This window comes from Tinamus guttatus, unplaced genomic scaffold (assembly GCF_059628265.1).
Source record: "Tinamus guttatus ecotype Peru unplaced genomic scaffold, ASM5962826v1 Tinamus_guttatus_pri_ptg000007l, whole genome shotgun sequence".
NCBI classification, from domain to species: Eukaryota; Metazoa; Chordata; class Aves; order Tinamiformes; family Tinamidae; genus Tinamus; species Tinamus guttatus.
In genome coordinates, this window is record NW_028288541.1 from 256,833 (window position 1) to 276,244 (window position 19,412).

Genomic DNA, 19,412 nt, shown 5'->3' on the forward strand with positions numbered 1-19,412 from the left:
AGGCGGGGGGGGCTGCGCTCTGCCCCAGAGTTAGGGGATAATACTTCAGAAAGAAATCGAGAAAGAAGCGGTTGTCTCCAGTTTTTAAGCGTCAGTAAATACTAATTTGAAAAGTCTGCAGGGCGATTAGATTCGTCCAGCTTTGTTCCTTAAAGCTACGGAGTGGGAAAATTAAGCGGGCGGGTTTGGGAGCAGGGCGCCGGGATCCGGGACGCTGTAAGTTTCCTCGAAGGCCTGGCCAAGTCCCGACACCCTCCTTGCAGCCAGGCTTTATTTTATTTTATTTTATTTTATTTTATTTTATTTTATTTTATTTTATTTTATTTTATTTTATTTTATTTTATTTATTTTTTCCACTCCTCTCCTTTTCGCGCACGCGAGGCCCGATCCAGGAAGATGCCGAAGGCGAAGGCGGTGACCGGGGCGCCAGGCGGGAGAGTCGAGTCCGCGATGGCCCCGGCGCTGCCCGCGGGGGAACGCTCCCACGGGGAAACGTTCCGATGGGGGAAACGCTCCCATTGCGCTGCCGAGTGCCGGGATCCGGGGCAGCCACCGGCTCCCAGAGCTCTGCGAGCCCTGGACAGGGCTGGAGCGAGGAGGAAGTCTCCTCTGTGCATGACCGACCGTGAGAGTCCGAGTCAGTTAAATCTACCCCCGGAAATCTCTCCGGGTTTATATCCCACTGCCATCTCAGAGGTCCCTCCTCATCCGAGCAAACCTCCTACAGCAAAAAATGCAGTCCTGCACGGAGCCCGCCAGGCATGGGCTGCGGTGTGCAGTGGTCAAAGTTCTCCTCGCCTCCCCGCACTCCTGGAGCAAACCCAAGGCCTCTCATCAGGTTCAGAAAGGACAAGGCAGTAGCTCAACACCTGCCCCCGGGGCAGCGCAGGAGTGCGACCCTTGTGAGAGGCTGCCCCGACGCCCGTGGGATGGGCGGACAACACATATAGCCCCGTAGTGCAGCGTGTGGGAGCTTTGGAAGGTCCCTGTCTTACCTGCACACCTACCTAGGCCCAGTCTAGACTCCCACGAAAACACAGATTTAAAGTCAGGGAAAAGGAGATGAGATGGGAGAAGCCTAAGCAAAAAACAGATAGGATCCGAGCTAAGAAAAACGAAGGAAACATCACCGGAGTATGATGTTGTAAAGAACAGAGGCGCCTAAAAAAAAGGTTGTTAAAGAGAAGGAAACCTCATAAAAGATTTGGCTTTAGACTTTGAATTGTTGACTTGCAATTCACCTTCATGTGCTGCAAATTTGGCTTTAATTCAGATTCTGAAGGGGAAATAATCATAAAGGCAACCCAAACATTCCTTTGAACTTGACCCAGCAGTGCAAAACACACAGGGAGAAAAGTTACCTTTTAAAGAACTCCAAGCATTCACAGACCCACACGCGATTAAACATGTTTTTTCTTTTTTAATTTAATTTGAAATAAGAGATAAGAAATAATAAATCTTCAATAAAATATATAAAATTGTACAAGGCATCCCTTTCAAAGGGACTTCCCTATAATGGAAGATTGGGAGGGGGAAGGAGGGGGAGAAGAACAGAGGTTCATCCAGGGCAGCGACAGTGCCTGGGTCAAAACAAACCAAAATCAGAAAAAGAAAAAAAAAAAGAAAAAAAAAAAAAGCTCGTGGCTTTTTCATTTTTCTTTCTTTTTTTTTTTTTTGGATATATATATTTATATTTTTGTTTGTTTGTTTCTTGTTCAACATGCTAAGAAAATAAATCCAGGAGAAGCTCTGTCTTCAGTGCTCCACAGCTTTTGGAGTAACTTTCTCACAAGGTCTAGCAAGAGTAATACACATAATACAAAAGTTATAGGAAGAAGCCTGGGGAAGATACTACCAGTGCTTGAGGAGCTTCCAGGGGGACAGACAGGTTACACAGTCTCTTGGCACCCCACCATCCTACTAGTAGGGTTGTTTGTTTTTGATACCTGGATCTATCTTAAGAAGGGCTTGAAGCATGAGTCACTTGCATTGGCTTCTTTTGCAAGGAGAGGAGAGGAAGACTTGAGGGTTTTTTTTCTATTTAAGTACAGACTGTTGCAAACAATAATAAAAAATCCCAAACATCTCCGCAGAAAAGTTTGTCAATCCTCTGCTCACCAGCACTGTGGAAACATCCCGCATCTTTCCCTGCAATACTTCCTTCCCTCTCTCCTAGTTTTTAAGGAGCATCACAGAGCCAGGATTACCTGGTTGTAGACCCAAAAAAAAAAAAAAAAATTCTGAGCACACCAATAGGAAGAGATGAAAACCAGGCTGCCCGATAGCCCTCCCTTGCACCGTACCTTCCCTCACAGTGCTTTACAAATACTGAAGCAATTTATGCTGATAAAGGCAATACAAGAATCCCCGTTGGATAAAACTATTGCTCTGCATTATGCATGTAGGGGCTCTGATGTTCCTCTTATTGCAAACAGCTATTGAGATTTGGGATGCAAAAACTTCCCCTAGCCCCAGAAATGCAGGAATATGCTGGCTCTGAACTTCATTTGGACTCTACTGGGTCTAGTTTCTATTTACATGGTGTCGCTAGCTAAGGACTCTGCTTTCTTTTCAAAAACAATAGTGATTATACCTTTTTATTTTCCTCCCCCCCCATATTAAGTGATGAGATTTCAGAGTGTAGGTTAGGGTATGCACTCACTCTCTTACTTTAAACTTGTGTTGGGACCCATCAAAAAGAGGTCGGGAGATCTCTGCCTCCTTAAAACAAGATTGTTTTCTCACCCATTCCTTTTTATTCTAGTTTTACGTGCACCATATAAAAACCCTACATTTGCTCAAGATTTTTTTTTTGGTATTTTGTTTTTACTTTTTTTTTTTCTTTCAGGATCAGACACTGAGTGCTCAGAGCACTATCAGAAGACACCCAACCTGTAGCATACAGGATGCTTTGTTTTGCTAATGCAAACTCCTGTACATTTGGGATGACAGATAAAAGCGTGCAGAAAGAATTGCCAGTACTGGTTGGGGTACTGCCTTCTCAGGGTTGGACAAGATCCACCAGGAAGTCTTTCTCACTGTCGCTTTGTCTTTCTGATCTTCTTAGGATAAGTGGTACATGCTATATCCGACAGGAGTAGCATAGAGTCCAACGGGCGGGATAGGAAGCACAGGTCTGTGAAAAGGATAGGATGTTCCATACAGTGAGGCGGCCTGGATGGGAGAGTTGATGGGGAAAGGGAGACTGAAACCCGAAGGCAACATGGGCTTCGCTGCCATTTTGAGCTTCTCCAGCTCGGCCTCCTGCAGTCTCTTGGCCTTGGCCCTCCGATTCTGGAACCAGATTTTGACCTGGGTCTCTGTGAGGTTGAGGGAGCTGGAGAACTCGGCTCTCTCTGCGATGGACAGATACTGCTTCTGGCGGAACTTGCGCTCCAGAGCCAGCAGCTGGGAGGTGGTGAACGGGGTTCGGGGCTTCCTATTCGTCTTGTGCTTCCTCAGGGTGCAGGCGGTGGGGCTCAGGTGTCCTGCAAGGAAAGGAAAGGCCAGTTATCGCAAAAGGAGACACACTTGCATGCTCAGGAGCGAAGTGCAGTGTTTGAGAGGGCTACAGAAGTGTACGTGAAGTGATACCCTTCAAACATGCTATGCTCTTTTTGCAGATAGCACTTGAAATCTTTTCCTGGTCAAACTTCACCAGACTTCAGCACACATCCTGAGAAATTAATCCTAGATTTGAGAGGGACAAGCTGTGTGAAATTTCACAAGCTCTGTGAAATCTGCAGGCAAAAAAATCACAAGGGTACCCAGCAGATTGCTTTAAGATTCACATCATCGAGCACCCAAAACAGCTGTGTTAGTCACACAATATCCAGGGAGTATCCCCAGCAAAATACAGGACAAACACACTAACAGAAAGAGCGTGTTCACAAAAAGGACAGTGACAAGAGAAAACAAGCCCATTCCATCCCTGCTCCAGGACTTCTCACCCAAGAACAACAAACCAGAGCCGCCTTGTGAGAGTTTTTCCCGTCATTTAAAGAACTGGGTCCGATAATTTTTGTGGTTTTGATAACTGGACATTTGAATTGCTACTTCTCCTCCTCCTGAAATTAGGCGTTTCTTTTCCCTTAATAACAATTTTTTTCCCAAGGAGGAATTTCTGTTTTTCAACAAGAATTGAAAAGAGAAAGCAGCACATTTTTCATTTAACATTTAGCTGTTATTGTATTTGCCAGCTTTTGAAGTAGCTAATACAAGCACCTGTAGCAAATGAAAGTCAGGAAATCTGTTGATTTTTGTGTTTTCCTTATAATCCCGAGCAGGTTAGGTACATTTTCCCAAGACAGAACATCACTGACCTGCCTTCAGATCCATTTTACATTTCACTGATAATTCTGTGTTCTAAAGAATTATTAAAATGCTGGCAGCTGAATTGAAAAGCCGAGAAATTTAGCTGTATTTTGAACCACTGCTAATGCATACAGTAAACCACCCTACTTGTTGTATCAGTTTGCTACTGAAGATCACACGAAAGGCTGCCCAAAGCTGTTAAATTTTGTGCCTGCTGTAGTGTCTGGTTTCCACACTTGTCAGTATTTGCACGTTATCCTTTTGTGTCCTTTTGACTTTTTTTTTTTTTTTTGTAAAACCAAGGAGCAGTTTAAAAGAACATTAAGAAATTAAAGAAAGAAAAAAAGTTCAAAATTTCAGAATGTTATAAAGAGAGGAGGCAGGCACGTCAGAGGAAAAAAAAAAGATATTTTTTTTCTTATTCTCGTTCTATCTACTAGACATGAAAAATAAATCCTTCTCAGAAAACAACTTGCCAATTGCCGCCTGACGACCGCAAGGTATATTTTAATAATTAAGCTGCTAATCGCGATATTTCGTTGCATCCTAAAACTGCACGAGGCCGTGAATATACCTCGCTTTTCTGCGCGACCTCTTCTTTGCCACAACCCCCCCGGTTTCTCCTAACGCGAATGTCCCCGGGGCTCGGCGGCGACCTGCGCTCCGTCCCGGCGGCTCCGCCAGCCCAACCCGGCGCGACTTTTGCTACGCGTCGGGGAAACGGCAACAAGTTGTTTTTTAAATTAAATCCCAACTCAGCTTCTCAACTTATTTTTTTTCTTATTTTTTCCTCTTCTTCTTTTTCTTTTCTCCCCAGAATCCTCCCAAACATTAACGGCCTTCTCCCCCCAACTCCCTCCCTAGTCCCCCCAATACTTGCCAAGCTCTGATAAGAAACAGGGACCGTCGCCACAGCAGACCGCTGTAATTATGTTTACCCCGTGCCAGTCCTAAAGTGCTCCATGGGGTGATTTGTTGCACTGCTTCCCCCTCCTCCGTCCCCTGCACTTTCTCACTAACTTCGGGCACCAGGCAGCACACGGAGAAAATTCCCTCTTCGGGTTGTTCAAAATCTAATATCTAGAGCTCTTCCCCTAGTTTATCCCACTAATAATAATAATAATAATAATAATAATAATAATAATAATAATAATAAATCGAGGAGCTACTTCTACTGCCAAAACCTTCCAAGGTGGGACTTCCTGCGGGAAAACCTCAGCTTCCTTTTTCTGTCAGGACAACTCCGACGGGGCCGGGAGCTGGACGGCGGTGGGATATTCGGGAAGACCATCAAGGAAGATCCAAGCGATCTTCCCGAACTAGACACCCTCTCCTTTGTCTTCATCCTGCTCCCCCGCCGCCCCGCTGAAATCACTGGCTCTCTGCACTCCTCGACCGTTGAGGTCCCTTCAAAAGCGATTTTCCAGTTCTCAACGACTGGTGATTTTAATTGAGAAAGCGGAGGAGTTTCGAAGAGAAACGTATCACGGAGAAAAATAGGCCTCGTCTAAATCTATTTTTTAGGGCTATGTTAGAAAAGGAGCAGGCCTTGGTCGAGTTCAAGTGTATTTGACGGTACATGAAGAAAGCAAAACCTAGAGGTAACGAGGAGTCTTGTCCTTCCTTCCTGGCCCATTGCCCCATCCTCTGTCAGCGGCTCTATCCCGGCACTTTAGAAATCAAATTAATTCGGGCTGATCACAACGGAAGGGAAGCGGCTGAAAGCCAAATAGAAGGAAAAAGAAAAGAAAAAGAAGAAGAAGAAAAAAAAAGAAATAGAAGAACTGGAAAGCACTAAACTTCCTTCTCGCTCCTGTAGATTAAAAGGCAAATTATGCCAAACCACTCAGCTAATCAGCTCACCAACAAAAAGGAGCAGCTCAACCGAAACACAGTATTTAATTTTCATCAGGCAAGTCAGAGTTATGTGGAAAAAAACGTATCGATCTGATAGTACAGGTGTTTATTAGCCAAAGCTATGGGGAAGGCATGGAGTCTAGATACTATCGCACTGCGTCTTTTCACCTATTCCTTAAAGTATTTTCGGAGAGCACTTTAAAAAAAATAAAATAATAATTAAAAACCTCTTCAAAACCAAAAATGTAATAGAGAAAAGCAGTTCAAATCTCTATCAAAGACACAACAGCCAGGGTCAGAGAAGGGAAAATTTTAAAAAGTGACCTGTCATCTCCGGACCATCTGTCCCTAAAGGTGGATATGGGCTGAGGAGAGATGGTGGAGAAACAGGGAACTCAGACCCAGCTCGGAGAACTTTGACAGTCTTCACGCAAAGGGCGAGAAAGCAACAACAACCCTGCCAGGAAGAAGCGCGATGGGAGTCAGCAAAGAGCGCATATAGTGGGAAGGGAAAATTCGTGTTTTAAAAGAGAAACATTTATAAGAGAGAAAAGAGAGAGAGAGAGAGAGAGAGAGAAAGAAAGTTGTTCTGCGCGTTCTGTATGAGGGAAAAAAGCACCAGGGAGAGCCTATAGTTGTCTGTGCAACCCTAATGGCATTAACCGGTATCAGCGTGATGTGTAGAGAGAAACGGAGCTAATCGGCTTTGGCTCCGGAATGTTGTGTCGTTTTAAAAACATATATATAAAATATGTAGAGACATACATATATATATGTATGTATGTATGCAACTCGCATAAGCATATATGAAGAACACACTGCTATACTGATATAAGTTCGTGCACACATAAAACATATGTATAGAAGTGTATATGTACGCGGCGTGCTCCTGTAAACTCGTCGCCACGGAGCAGCCGGTGCCCGCCTGCCCTCGCTCCCGTACGTGGGCCCCGCGCCGCCCCCGCCGCCCCGCGGGGCGCCCGGCGCCGCTTCGCCGGCCACTCACTTGGCGGAGGCGAATATCTCCCGGCCTCTTGAATCCAGGCCGTGCCGTCCTCCGAGTTCTCCGATTTGACCGAGGAGGTGTCGAAAGGTTTTGTAAGCCCCCCGGGGGGGCTGTGCGCGTCGCGGGAGCCGTGTCCCGACAGCAGCAGGTTCCGGGAGGTGCCCACGGCCGCCCCGTCGGCGCTACCCCCCGCCGCGGCCGGCGGCAGCTCTTTGGGGGGTTTCTTGTCGGACATGAGGGCTTCCACGCTGAACGGCAAGCTGGACACCTTGACTTTGTGGTGCTCCTCGGCGCCGGCCGCCGGACCCTCTTCGTCGGAGGAGAAAACCTCCTTCGCCTTGGCCGGAGAAGCCATCGCGGGTGCGGAGCGGGGCTGAAGCGCGGCCGCTCGCGGAGCTGGCGGGAGTTGCCCTGCGCCTCTGCCCGGCCCTGCGCGGGGACTGCGCGAGTGAGCGCTGCCCTGCGCCTCTGCCCGGCCCTGCGCGGGGACTGCGCGAGTGAGCGCTGCCCTGCGCCTCTGCCCGGCCCTGCGCGGGGACTGCGCGAGTGAGCGCTGCCCTGCGCCTCTGCCCGGCCCTGCGCGGGGACTGCGCGAGTGAGCGCTGCGCGGCCCTTCCCGCCCCCCTTTTCTCCCCCTCTGGGGGCTCCCCGGCTCTTTCCTCCTTTGGGAAGCGGAGTAACCGCCCCGCGGGCCAATCAGGGCGCGCGCTGGGGCCTGACGTCGAGGGGTGACTCATGCCATTGGCTCGGGAGCGGGAGGGTGGGTAGAAACTTTTGGGGAATTTTTCTTTTTCTTTCTCTCTTTCTTTCTTTTCCTTTTCCTTTCCCTTTTCTTTCCTTCTTCTTTTTTTTTTTTAAGAATTATTCTGTTTGGGGTATTTCCCTCCCCTCCCCCCGTTCTGTCCCCTCCGAAATAAATTAGGAGTTAATGACACGGGCAACGAGCGGAGCTGGGCCATTAAGGAGCCGTCCAGGGCTATAATCATAGCAAAGCAAGAAAAAAGCCGCCGGGTAATTAAAGCTGATGATTAGGCGAAGAGGAAACTTCAGAGGATCGCGGCTCCGCCGCCTCCCGCCGCCTGCCCGGCTCCTCCCGGGCCCCCGGCCCCGCCGCGCCCCGCCGCCCCGCCGGACCCCCACGGCGCCCAGCCCCGCTGACCCCCGGGCGCTGCTCGGGCCCCTCTTGGTCCCGGTGAAACGGGGGAAAAAGGTCTCCCCCCATTTACTTTCTTTCTTACTTTCCTTTTTTTTTTTTTTTTTTTGGAGGGGGGAGTCCTCCCTCGGCGAGACGGCCCCGTGGAGAATGGCGAAAGCGTGGCCCTCTCGGTGCCTTTTCTCTCCAAAAAGGGGTTTTGTTCGCGTTCCGGTCGCAGTAGGCTCCAGTTCGGGCAAATCTATTCCGCGGAGCTTAGATCTGTAATTATTTTCTTCCAGCGTCAATTACACACGTGAAGAGTAGATGAGCTTTAATAAATTAGGGGCACGCAGTCCTTAATTAAAAGACATATCAAACTCGTGCTGCGAAAGCAATTCTCTCACTTTTTGACTTCCTACCAGTGGCATGAATAAAGAATATCTCTTTAAAAGCGTTTCTAATTACTGCACGGATAAAAGTAAATATGTATATATATTTCATATTTCCTGCATCCTATGACAGACATTATTTAATGATGTGCCCACAACTTTCACTGTGTTTTTTTTCTGTTTGTTTATTTTGTCCTCCCCTCCTCTTTATAACATCCAGAAAACAGACTTTGTGTGCTTTTTGATTTTATTTATGACTCTATTTTTATACGTATGTATTTGTATAGATATATGCATTATACATAATATAGTATATATTTATATCCATATATATATAAGTATATATAAAAATATATGCTGAGAAGGTGACAATACGTCTGCCCCGATTTGGGTCTGTTAATGCAACTTCTTGGCCCATACCCTGACTCCAGGGGAGGCCCAGACAGAGCTGTGGCCTCCGCCTGGGCAAGCTGCACAACTTTGCTCCCTGTGCAGTTTTGGTCATATCTGTTCTGCAAAATGTGCAGAATTTCACTGGCTGCTCTGCTCACGTTGGACTCCCAACCTTCTTGTCAGCCCATGCAGCAGTCGGGACTTCCCCACTCTAACAAACAGAAAATCCTCTGTGACTCGTGTGTTTATACCCCTTCTTGGAGGGCAGTTTGGGAGTTGATTCTGTAGAGTAAAATCAGGCCAACAAGGATTTTGTTCAGCGTCCTTCTTCAGGCTGGAGGTCCAGGCCAGAGAGTTTCCCTATCCACTTCCAGGTCCTCCCTCTTAGCCCCTGGCAGCCCTCTTCCTCCTTCACCCCAGGGCCAACACACTCGTGTCCAAGACACCAGCCTCCAGCCTGGGGCCGGGACACTGAATGGGCGCTAGAACGGAGGCCCGGAGTTTGCAGAGCGGGTAGGAGAGGAGAGAGGACGTCTTTGGAGCAGCCAGGTTACAAAACACCGCTAACCAGGAGGGCTAATGGTAGGGTTTGCATGCTCCTTATTTATTGCTAGTAGAGTCCCTCAATGGGTTAAAGATTAAAGGCCAGGCAAGTTTTGCAAAGAAAGGCAATGCCTTTTGTGCCTTGCTGGGGAAACCTGCAATATTTCAGGCAGGTTTTCTCCAGGGCTGATAATAAGAGTTATTCCAATATTTTGAAGCTTCTCTAGCAGCTCTTGCCTGAATTATCCCCAGTTCATTACTTCTCTTTCCCCAGAAAGCTCATCTCTTCCCTGGGAGATCCTCATGGGGAGAAGCGAGGCAGAACATCCCGGCCGCAGACTTGCAACCCGCTTCTGCAGCTCGGCCGAGCTGCTCTCGCTTTTCCCCCCACCTCCCCTTCCTTTCCCCTCTCCATGCTTCCTGCACCGTGACAATTAAATGAGAATTGATGGACACCCGGGAACAATGCGTGTGTGTCAAGAACAATGCACCGTCCGTGGAAGCCCATTGTGGGGCTGCTGAAAATGCTACAGATAATTATACCGCGCTCCCAAAGTCAATGCCCGTTGGAAGGGCGCCTAGGGAAGGAGAGCTTGCAGGAGGGCAGGTCATGGTGACACTGCTCTGGGACTCACGCCCCTCGGGTGCAGCTCCTCTCCTCGCCTGTCCGATCTGGGTGCGCAGGCTCTCACACCATCCCCATTGGCTTGAGGAGGCTACTCTGAGCTGTCTTCTTTCGGGAGAAAGGAGAGGGACCCGTGGACATTTTTTTTTCTCGGTATTAGGACCATCGAGGAGTAGAAATTGTCTCGCCCAGCCTGGCTTGGCTGATGTAGGTGCCATGCAGGCACTGGTGACAGCAAAGTGTGGCAGGACACGCTCATGGTGGTTGCCCTTTTCGGCATTAGCCCACAGCGAGGTTGAACATTTTCAGTCTAAATTCTGAACTTGGAGGCTTCTCTCCTCCCTCCTCCCTCCCCTCCTTCATCGTCCTCCTGTCAGTTAAAAATAGGAGAGCGAAGCCCCGTACTGCACTGAATGCCAGAACGGCGAACTGGGCTTTGGGAAGTCTCTAGGACTTAAGGCTTCTTCCCCTCGAAGAGAATTGAGAGCGGCTGCCCAGCCTCAGCGGAGCGCGGAAGCTCCCGGCCCCGGGGACCGACGTGAGTCTGGGTTTTCCCCCGTGCGACTCTCCCTCTCGCCTGAGTCCCCGGGGAGGGCGGTCCGGGGTCGGGCCGCCAGGACTCTGCCGTTCTCCGGCTCCACACGCCCCCTTCGTTTCCAAGCCTCCCTCAGAAAACCCGAGGCGGGAAGCGGGAGGACAGTTCGGCGGCAGCTTTGCTGCACCCGGGACTAGAGACAGGTGTGATCCGGCGGGGCAGGAATCGCCCCCAGCGCGGGATGGGGGAGGCTCCCGAGGATGCCCAGAAAGCCCCTGGCCTCGCTGTGTCCCCACCTTCCCCTCCTGCAGCGGCAGCAGCAGCCCCCGGCAGCGGAGCCGGGCTCAGCGCGTCCCGGTGCTGCGGCTCCGGCTACAGTGGGGAGGGGAGGGCGGGCAGGGGGAGGAGAGACGTTGCAGACAAACCGAGGCTGTTTTGCAGGCGCCAGGAGCGGAGAGATGAAAGGGAAGCTCCTGGGGGAAGTGGCTGTGCAGTTTGACCGGCTCCAGCAGCAGCAGCAGCGACGGCCCGTCCCGGGCAGCCCCGCCTCTCGCCTCCCCCGCTCCCCCGGGCTGCCCCTAGCCCACATTTGCCTCTTCAGCCCCCACCTCAACTTGCCCCCGGCTGCGAGGGGCCAAGGGAGGCCGAAAAGCAGCATCCTCAGCATCCTGAGTCTTACACACCTCGGGCCGTGGGCAGCATCCACGCTACGAAGTGGCCAAGCGTAATTAGTCTAAAAGAGACGATGCTTTTTTTTTTTTTTTTTTTTGCGGGGAGGGGTGCGGAGGAGGGGGAGGCAGTTCCTTCGGTGGGGCTCCTCCCGATCCCTTTACTGGCGTAGATCAGGAGGGAACCCATTCGGATCATGACACGAACAGTACCCTGCGCCCCGAGTCCCCATCAAGCACCGGAAGCGTCCTTATGTCCTTAACGGGATACCCAGAAGGGAAAAGGCGCACGAAAAGGGCAATAGGAGCGCGCTTATTCTCCAGGAGGGAAAAACCTGCAAGTACCTCTCCTCCCTTTCATGATCGATTTAGTTAATAAGCGATACTCTAAAGACAAGATTTTTTTTTTCTTTCTAACTTTTTTTTCTCTCTTTTCTCCCCCTCCTTTTTTTTTCTTTATTTTCTTTCCTTTTGCAACATGACATCCTCAGTTCCTTTAAGAAAGAGAGGTAAGGCTCCCAATTCAACTGAAAAGAAAAGCAGGGAAAAAAAATGGAATCGCGGTGTGCGTCAAACCTACGTTTTGCCTCGAAACGAGGCACTCGCCGAGGTAACATTTGATGTGTCAGACGCTGGGAGATCTTTGTCTCGTCGCCTTGCTTCTGATGAGACCTGAAGCCAAGAGAAGGACGTCGTAATAACACATGCTATGCTTTATTTCCAGACACTATCAAGGAATTAAATGTATATATATGTATATATATATATATCAGTTTCCGAGGGATGAGATCTGGTTACCGTCTCTTAGGTCTAAATCTTCTTTTTGAGTCTTTGGTCTGCTTCTGCAGCATTTTGGGCGGCTTGCGGAGCGGGCTGCCAGCTGCAGAGCTAGCTCGCGTGGACGACGTTGCCCCGCGCATCCCCTGGGCACGGCCCGCCGTGGGCTGGCGGGACACGCGGCTCCCGGTGCGCGACATCCCGCACTCCGCGCCGGGCGGGCGCTGCCTACCCCGCTGCCCTGGGAAGGTGAATGCGCTGCAGCAGAATTGCGATATATCCGATGCTGGAAATCGGCAGCAAGTGCAGTCACGCGTTATAATTGTCCTCTGTGTCACCCGACAATGGTCCCTTTTTATCGCGTTGGTGTCATCCACTCGTTAAGACAGTCCTTGTATAATGAACTGTGGCTATTGCGTAATACGGAGCGTCTCCTTTCCCATCCGCCGAGAGTTGTTCTCTCCCTCTCTCCACGCAGGTATTTCATTTACGATCAGATATTTATTTTCTCTTTGGCAAGAGGCAGGGGATAGTTATGAGAGATCACATGTCTTCTTGCTCAAAGCAGTGAGCAGTTTTGCCCTTGAGGACTAAAAAATATTTTTTTTCCTCCACGAGATAATAACTTTTTAAATAAACACATGGGAAAGCTTCGGGGAGGAAAGCGCTGTTTGAGAGGTTGTATTTACATGCAGAAAACCCGCGAACAAAATGATCGGATGGAGACTTCGGTTTTTGAGGTGATGCACGGCCCCTGCTCCGAAGAAATGCGGGACTCCGCGGGTGCGGATTGTCGGTGCTTTGCCTTTTGCAACGAGGGAAGAGTCCTCAGGCTGCCTTGGACCCCCTCAAGGTCCCACTCTGTCCTGGCAGCCGGGGCTGGACCATGTTGCCCTTGTAGCCAATGCTCCCGTGCAACTGCCGCAGCTCCCAGAGAGCGCAGGATCGGGTCCTGGGGGGAGAAAAAGTTTGGACACCTGCTAGTGCCTCGCTGCTCGAAGCCAGGACCATCTCGAGCAATTTTTATTTCTGATTTCCTATTATTTTTCCTAAGAGGGTAAGACATTGGCAAAATGACGATCTGCGACCTAAAAATCGCTTTCTAGGCTCTGCTTCCACATTCAAACAGTTTCCATCGGACTAGCTGAAGTTAATTTTAAGTACTGGGCACATCTCTCTGCTCATCGTTGTGACTATAGCAAAGAGACCCCACTCCAGAGCGGAAAAGAGTGTGTGGAGAATTACAGACTAAAAGCTCGATGCTTTTAGTCTCGACCGCTCGATTACTCCGGGAGCCTGCCTAGGCACATCCATCTCTCCCCTAAGAACAAGCAGTAGAGTTAATTTTTATGTGGATATTTTCCTTTTATTTGTCACCTTTAATATGCATTCGTTTTCGCTACTCTGCCTGTTTCTCTACACCGGTCTAGGAAAGATAGAGGGAATAGGAAATAAATTAAATACCCCATTCTCAAACGAGACTCTTACAAAAAATAATATATATATATACACACATACTATTACTTGTGCGATTCATCCGCAGTACTCAGATACACACCACGCTCACTGCAATTCTCAAATTGCAGTGTCTGTTATCTTATTTTCCCCCCTTGGCTTCACATCTTTATTTTTCAAATACGTCCCAAACCCTCCGAGTGATTGCAGCTTTGTTATTGTACTGTTTGTTTGTCTCCCGTAGTTGCCCATCTCTTTTTGATTATCCAATAAATAAACTGCACATGGGTTGCAGACTTGAATTTGATACACACTGATTGAAGAGAGTGCTCGGATCCAGAAGATCATTGAAGGTGATTTCCCTACTTCCAAGACACTATATATTTAAATAAAGCTTAAATTTTATATCAACTTCAGTTTTTTTTTTCATAAAAATACCAAACGCGATTAAGGACTTTTTAAAAAAAATCTGCTTAGTGCAATAAAGAATTATGCGGGAATCTGGTGGTGCAGTTTTGAGGCTGCCTGTGTTTCTGCAGGAAAACCGCAGTGAAGGATCCTCCTAACGGGACGCGGTCCCGTGTCCCCGCCGGGGGTGACCCGGGCTCCGCCTGTCGCAGGTGGCCGCGGGCCGCTGCGCCCCATGCGCTCCTCGAACCCCCGCGCCCCGGGGCCGGAGCGGGCTGCAGCTCGCAGCGGGCTGATGCCAAACCCATGGGGATCCCAGCAGGATCCTGCAAGAGCTAAAAAGCCCAGACGTGCTTTTATACCCATCTCGCACGAAACATTCCCGGCAGCTGCAGTTTTTACCCAGCGCGCAGGGTGGGTGTGAAGGGTGAACCTCTCCCTCCAGATTCCTGCTCGCCCGCCAAGGCTACCCGGATTTTTTCCTTCCCGTATTTAATTACCTTCAAGATTCTTTCACCAGCTTCACAATTAACTCTGATTGCATTTCGAGGTGATATTAGTTCTGCACAGAATGCCATCACGCTGCCGGAAACCTTATGCAGGAGCAGGAAATTTGTTTGGATGCTCCTAATTCCTCCATAGATTATATTGGCTTTAACTCTTTTCAAGGAAGACAATTTTTACTTATGTATATATACATTTACGATGCACGGAAAGTTGTCTGTAATAATCAAAGCAAATCGCAATTTAGAATACAGTGGGTGTAGAAGGATATTCATTTAGCTAATGATCAAATTAAATCCACACATCATTTATTTTACAGGTTAATTTGTGCAGCTTCTCAGAAATCAGAGATGAGAAGTTCCACTATCTCCTCCAGTTTATGGTCCCCCCCATCAGCATAGCGTTCTCTTTTCTTATTAATTTATTGATGCCTATTTGAGCTGATTAGAAATGTCACAAACTGTGTTGTTTCCATTATTTTCTTCAGTTGTTTCCTTAATTATCTCCTTAAATTCAAATGTTTCTTATTTGAAGAATAACCCTCCTTCCAATGTAAGTTTTAGGTCTGTCTAGGCATTTAAATATATATATATATATTATTAAACAACTTAATTCATCATCTCTAAAATAATAATTAAAGAAAAAAAGGAGAGAGAGAAAATATTTAAATCTGACTCAAGCTTGCTGCTTGGAAGCAGAGCCTGGAAGGGACCACTTTCAGAGTAGGTTTGCCGTCAGACCACAGCAGTCTTTTTGTATGGCTCTCTGCCTCATGCAACAGACTGCATCAGGTTTGGTGTACTTTTTATTAAAACTCTGCATTTTCTTGTGAGCGTACAATGTCAGTTTATTCTACTGGAAAGTTATTTGAATAGTAGGTCCTCACAGTTCCTCACTTTCAAAAACCCCGATTGCTCCACAGTCAAATCAGTGTTTTATTTTGATTTTTTTTTCTTCAAAGTAGTGCTAACAGTGGTGCAGACCCCCACATTCAGGGATGGATCCAGTGTTTAGAGAACCGTGATCCTATCAATGGTTTAGCATGGGTCAGCTTTTGCAGTTGTGCTACTTACAATGTGCTTCAAAATATTTTGGAGTGCAGGGAATTGGTTCAGTCTTGATTTGCTGCTAGTGATAGTGGTGAAGGAATATAGAAAAAAAAAAGATTTGTCCCAAACAAATGTCTTTTTCCAATGTCAGGGGGTTTGATCATGATAATGGGGAGTTCTGGATACTTAAGGTTCAGTTAACAGAAGTTTTATTTAATATGATTGACTCCAGATGGTTCCCATGCACAACAGAGACTTAGATAGCAACCAGAGCTTCAGCACACGGGAGTATCTGAGTAATGAATTTTCATTTGGCCCACAAGAGCCGGCAGTCTGGGCAACACTTGGATCTGCATCAGTTTGAATTCCAGAGCCGTATTAGGCACAGGGGGAGGAGGAAAGCGTGAGGGAGGAGGGCTGCTTCTCTTTACAATGCAGCGAAAGCCAGAGCTATGCATGCCAAGAAAATCATATTAAAATTATGTTAACAGTTTTCTAGGTTGCAATGGGATAAAGCTCAAGCTAACACCAATCAGAATAGTTCAGTCAGGCCTCAGTCTGCACTGGGGAATTTTCAGCAGTGTTAATATTGGCTCTGATTCTCTGTCATTATCGGTGTAGGTCCAACAAAGCCACCCTAGTTATGACCTCACCCCATTTCAATTAGAAATGGCCTAATCATCTCAAGGTCTAATATGTTAACAAGGGCTTTGTACGCTCCACAATTCCCACCAGATCTACTGAAGCATGATCAGTACTAGCTAAATTTGCAAAATATCCCTATAGTAGTGTAGATGACACCAGAAGATAAAGTATCTTTTGTCTCTTTAATACTTGTGCTCTAAGCCATACTGTTTTCTTCTCTGTGTAAAGACATCAACTTATAATTCCTTAGTTTATTCAGTAAGATTTTGATTTCTTTGGTCACGTCTCAGACAGGTCAATGTTAAGGATATGCATGATTACAGGAAAAGAGGATACATCATGTCTTGCTGTGAACATTTACCTGCTAGTAATAAAGGAGAAACTGGAAGGGAAACTTTGGAGGTAATTGCTAATGGTATGATAAGAGTTGTTATTGTAGTGGTAGAATTCAAGTGGATAATGCAAAAAGTAGATTATAATGTACAAATACAAAAGTTTCTGATGACATCTGGGAAATATTGGAAGCTTTTCTTCTTAGCAACTTTCTACTGTATGTATAAAATTGGTGATTATTGCCTTGCTTTTCTCTACTAGCCTAAAGGCCAGTGTGTAAAATCATATTATGCATTGCAGGGGATGAGGGGACATTTTTGTTCTGCAGATCAATCTGAACCAAAATGAAGAGTTTTCTTTCAGAGTGGTGAATGCCAAGAAAAGCAGCTTCTGAATGCTGTGCAGGAGGGCAGAGCCATTCCCAAGGCAAATGTGTCCTTGATTTACCTTCAGACTTCCCACTGGGGATTTGTTTCAAATACAGGTGTCATTGCAGCAGAGCTTGGGTTGTTGAGCCAAAGGGTCCAAAAGAAGTAAAATGGCTAGTTCTTGGTTTTGCCTTGGCCCTGGTGTAGACAATATGTGGATTACAAGAAGGCAAAAAATGTCTGCATGAAATAATGCTTGTATAAAGCATTTAGTCCTCCTTCCTCAACTCTATGTTCCAGAGTCAAGGAACATTCTGGAAAAGCATCTGTGACCAGAGCATGGTCTGCAGGGTCCTGTGTGCAGAGGCATGTTATTGCTGGCTCTCCACGGCCTGGCTATATACCCACAGGACACCTATAATGGCATGAAGAACAGTAAGTTTCACTCTATTTCCATCATTCTCAGGATCTCTTCCAAGCAGCCCATGGCCAGGGAGCCAGCCGTGTCCCTGCTCGCCTCTGTTGCCTCAACACTGCCTTGAAATACTGTCCTGGGCTTGATTGAGCAAATGCTGGCCTGCTGCTTGGGTGCCAAAGGAGAGCTTGTGAGCTTCCAGCTTGCCTCTTCGGGGCCTCCCTCATCGTCCTCTTCATCCCACCCTGCCCTTGTCCCATGCTACGTTGCTCTGATTTCTACTGAAGGGGCCATTGTCACAATACAAGGAGCAGGAAGATCACCTACATGTCTTCAAACCCACTTTCACTTCTTTTTTTCCCAAAAAGCCTTTTCACTTCTTCGGGCCTTCTCTTAAGCTAGAGGCTGGCTTATGTACTGTGTATTTATGGAGCAAGATACCAACTCTTGGAAGGCAGAGAGATGACACCAGAACCTGCAGAGATGAGGAAATAACAGCGTTTCCTCAGCACCACAGAGCACGTGTCTCCGTCAAAAGGACACATCATCTCTTGCTTCCTTTCTCTCTTTCTCTCTTTTATTACTATTTTTGGTAAAGGTTTCCAACAACAATATAAAAAAGCAAGAGAAACATGAGATCATCCAGTGCAAGATCCGAGAGAGACAGACACTCCTTCATGTGTGTATTCTCCTACTAGCACTGTGCAGTCTTTAGGGAGAAGCATAAATACTGAGTAGTTTTATTAACTGGCTTTTCTATGGGCTTGTTCAGGCCAAATGTGCATCTTTCTTTTTCAAAATCAAGAATGTAAGAAAGTATAAATGGGGATATTTAGTCTTCCAATTAAAGGAATTTTCTTGCATAACTAAAATACAACTCTTCCTCTCAAATTCTGCAGCACCAGGAAAAAAAAAGGGATCAATGCCAGTAACTTTATTTGCTTCCATAATCCACACTAAGCAAATGGCTTGGGATGAGGAAACAATTCCAAAAGAGAAAAAAAGTGATGTTCAAAATTCTGTTTTCTTGAGCATAAGTACTAGTAATAGCATAAGAAGGAAATGTTTATAGTTTTTATGCTGATGTTGTTCCACTGACGTTTTTGGACTAGTAAAATAAGATCTGAAAAATTCTAATCACTAGCTAAATGAGAAAAACTCAATGGTGGGATTTTTTACACCACATTTATAGGAGGACACGGGAAGCTGATGCCAGATTTTTTTTATCCTTAGAATTTACTCCTGGCATCCATAGCAATGTGTTTTTGGAATCTCTGATGCCTTGAAAATCATTTACTGCTTTCTGAAAATATTTGTTTTATCATCTATGTTCAAGGAAGCTGATGAGTTGAAAGATGAATAGCGCCAGGGTTTCTTTGGTTACCTCCAAACAAACTCTCCTTATATTCTCCAATTTATATCTTCATCAAACAATAACATCCAAACCCTGGAGAACTAATCTCAAATCTCTTTTTTTTTTTTCTTTTTAAGTGTGTATATGTGCCCCTCTATACATACATTTACAGCAATTGCACAGAAGAGAGTCTCTGCTGCTGAGATCTCAAATCATTCCTTAAATTATTCAGACTTGAATTAAGAGCTGGTTAACAAAAAGACATAAAGAAATTACTGTCTAACCTTGGTTTTATAGAGCAGTAGTTGAAACAGCAACTAAGCCGTGGAAATCTGAATTCCGTGCCTTGACTGAACGACTTTTGAATCACATTTCTCACATCCAAAGCTAGATCTGTCTAAGTTGGGTGCAATTTGCATTTTAAGTTAAAGGAAATGCAATATCCACTCAAATATACATTTAAATTGAAGTTGGTTGATTCAGTCTTGCCACTTGTAAGTGCTTTGCGCCAGCAGAATTCTCTACAGAGTCTACAGGAGTGGCCTTTAACTTGCATCATCTGTGCAAATTGTTTGGTGCAATTTAAGCAGTATTAACCTAAAGGGAAAGGAAAGGTCTGTCACTTACATCTGGACTGAC

The 19,412-nt window shown here is 46.8% G+C and overlaps 1 protein-coding gene across 1 annotated transcript; it reads right to left on the reverse strand.

The window, feature by feature from the left end:
• Positions 1–2,581: 2,581 nt before the first annotated feature.
• MSX2 (msh homeobox 2) lies at positions 2,582–7,532 on the reverse strand. The gene is made up of 2 exons (XM_088521242.1): positions 7,178–7,532; positions 2,582–3,488 (listed from the first exon to the last, which is right to left on the reverse strand). The coding sequence occupies exons 1-2, from the start codon at positions 7,530–7,532 to the stop codon at positions 3,064–3,066; spliced, it is 780 nt and encodes a 259-aa protein (XP_088377368.1). The 3' UTR covers positions 2,582–3,063.
• Between the last annotated feature and the right edge of the window lie 11,880 nt (positions 7,533–19,412).

Bases quoted from the DNA above. Each gene is read 5' to 3' on its own strand.
- MSX2 (XM_088521242.1), bottom strand. From the start codon at position 7,532: ATGGCTTCTCCGGCCAAGGCGAAGGAGGTTTTCTCCTCCGACGAAGAG. The intron at 3,489-7,177 runs GTGAGTGGCCGG...CTTTCCTTGCAG, and splicing joins GAGATATTCGCCTCCGCCAA to GACACCTGAGCCCCACCGCC.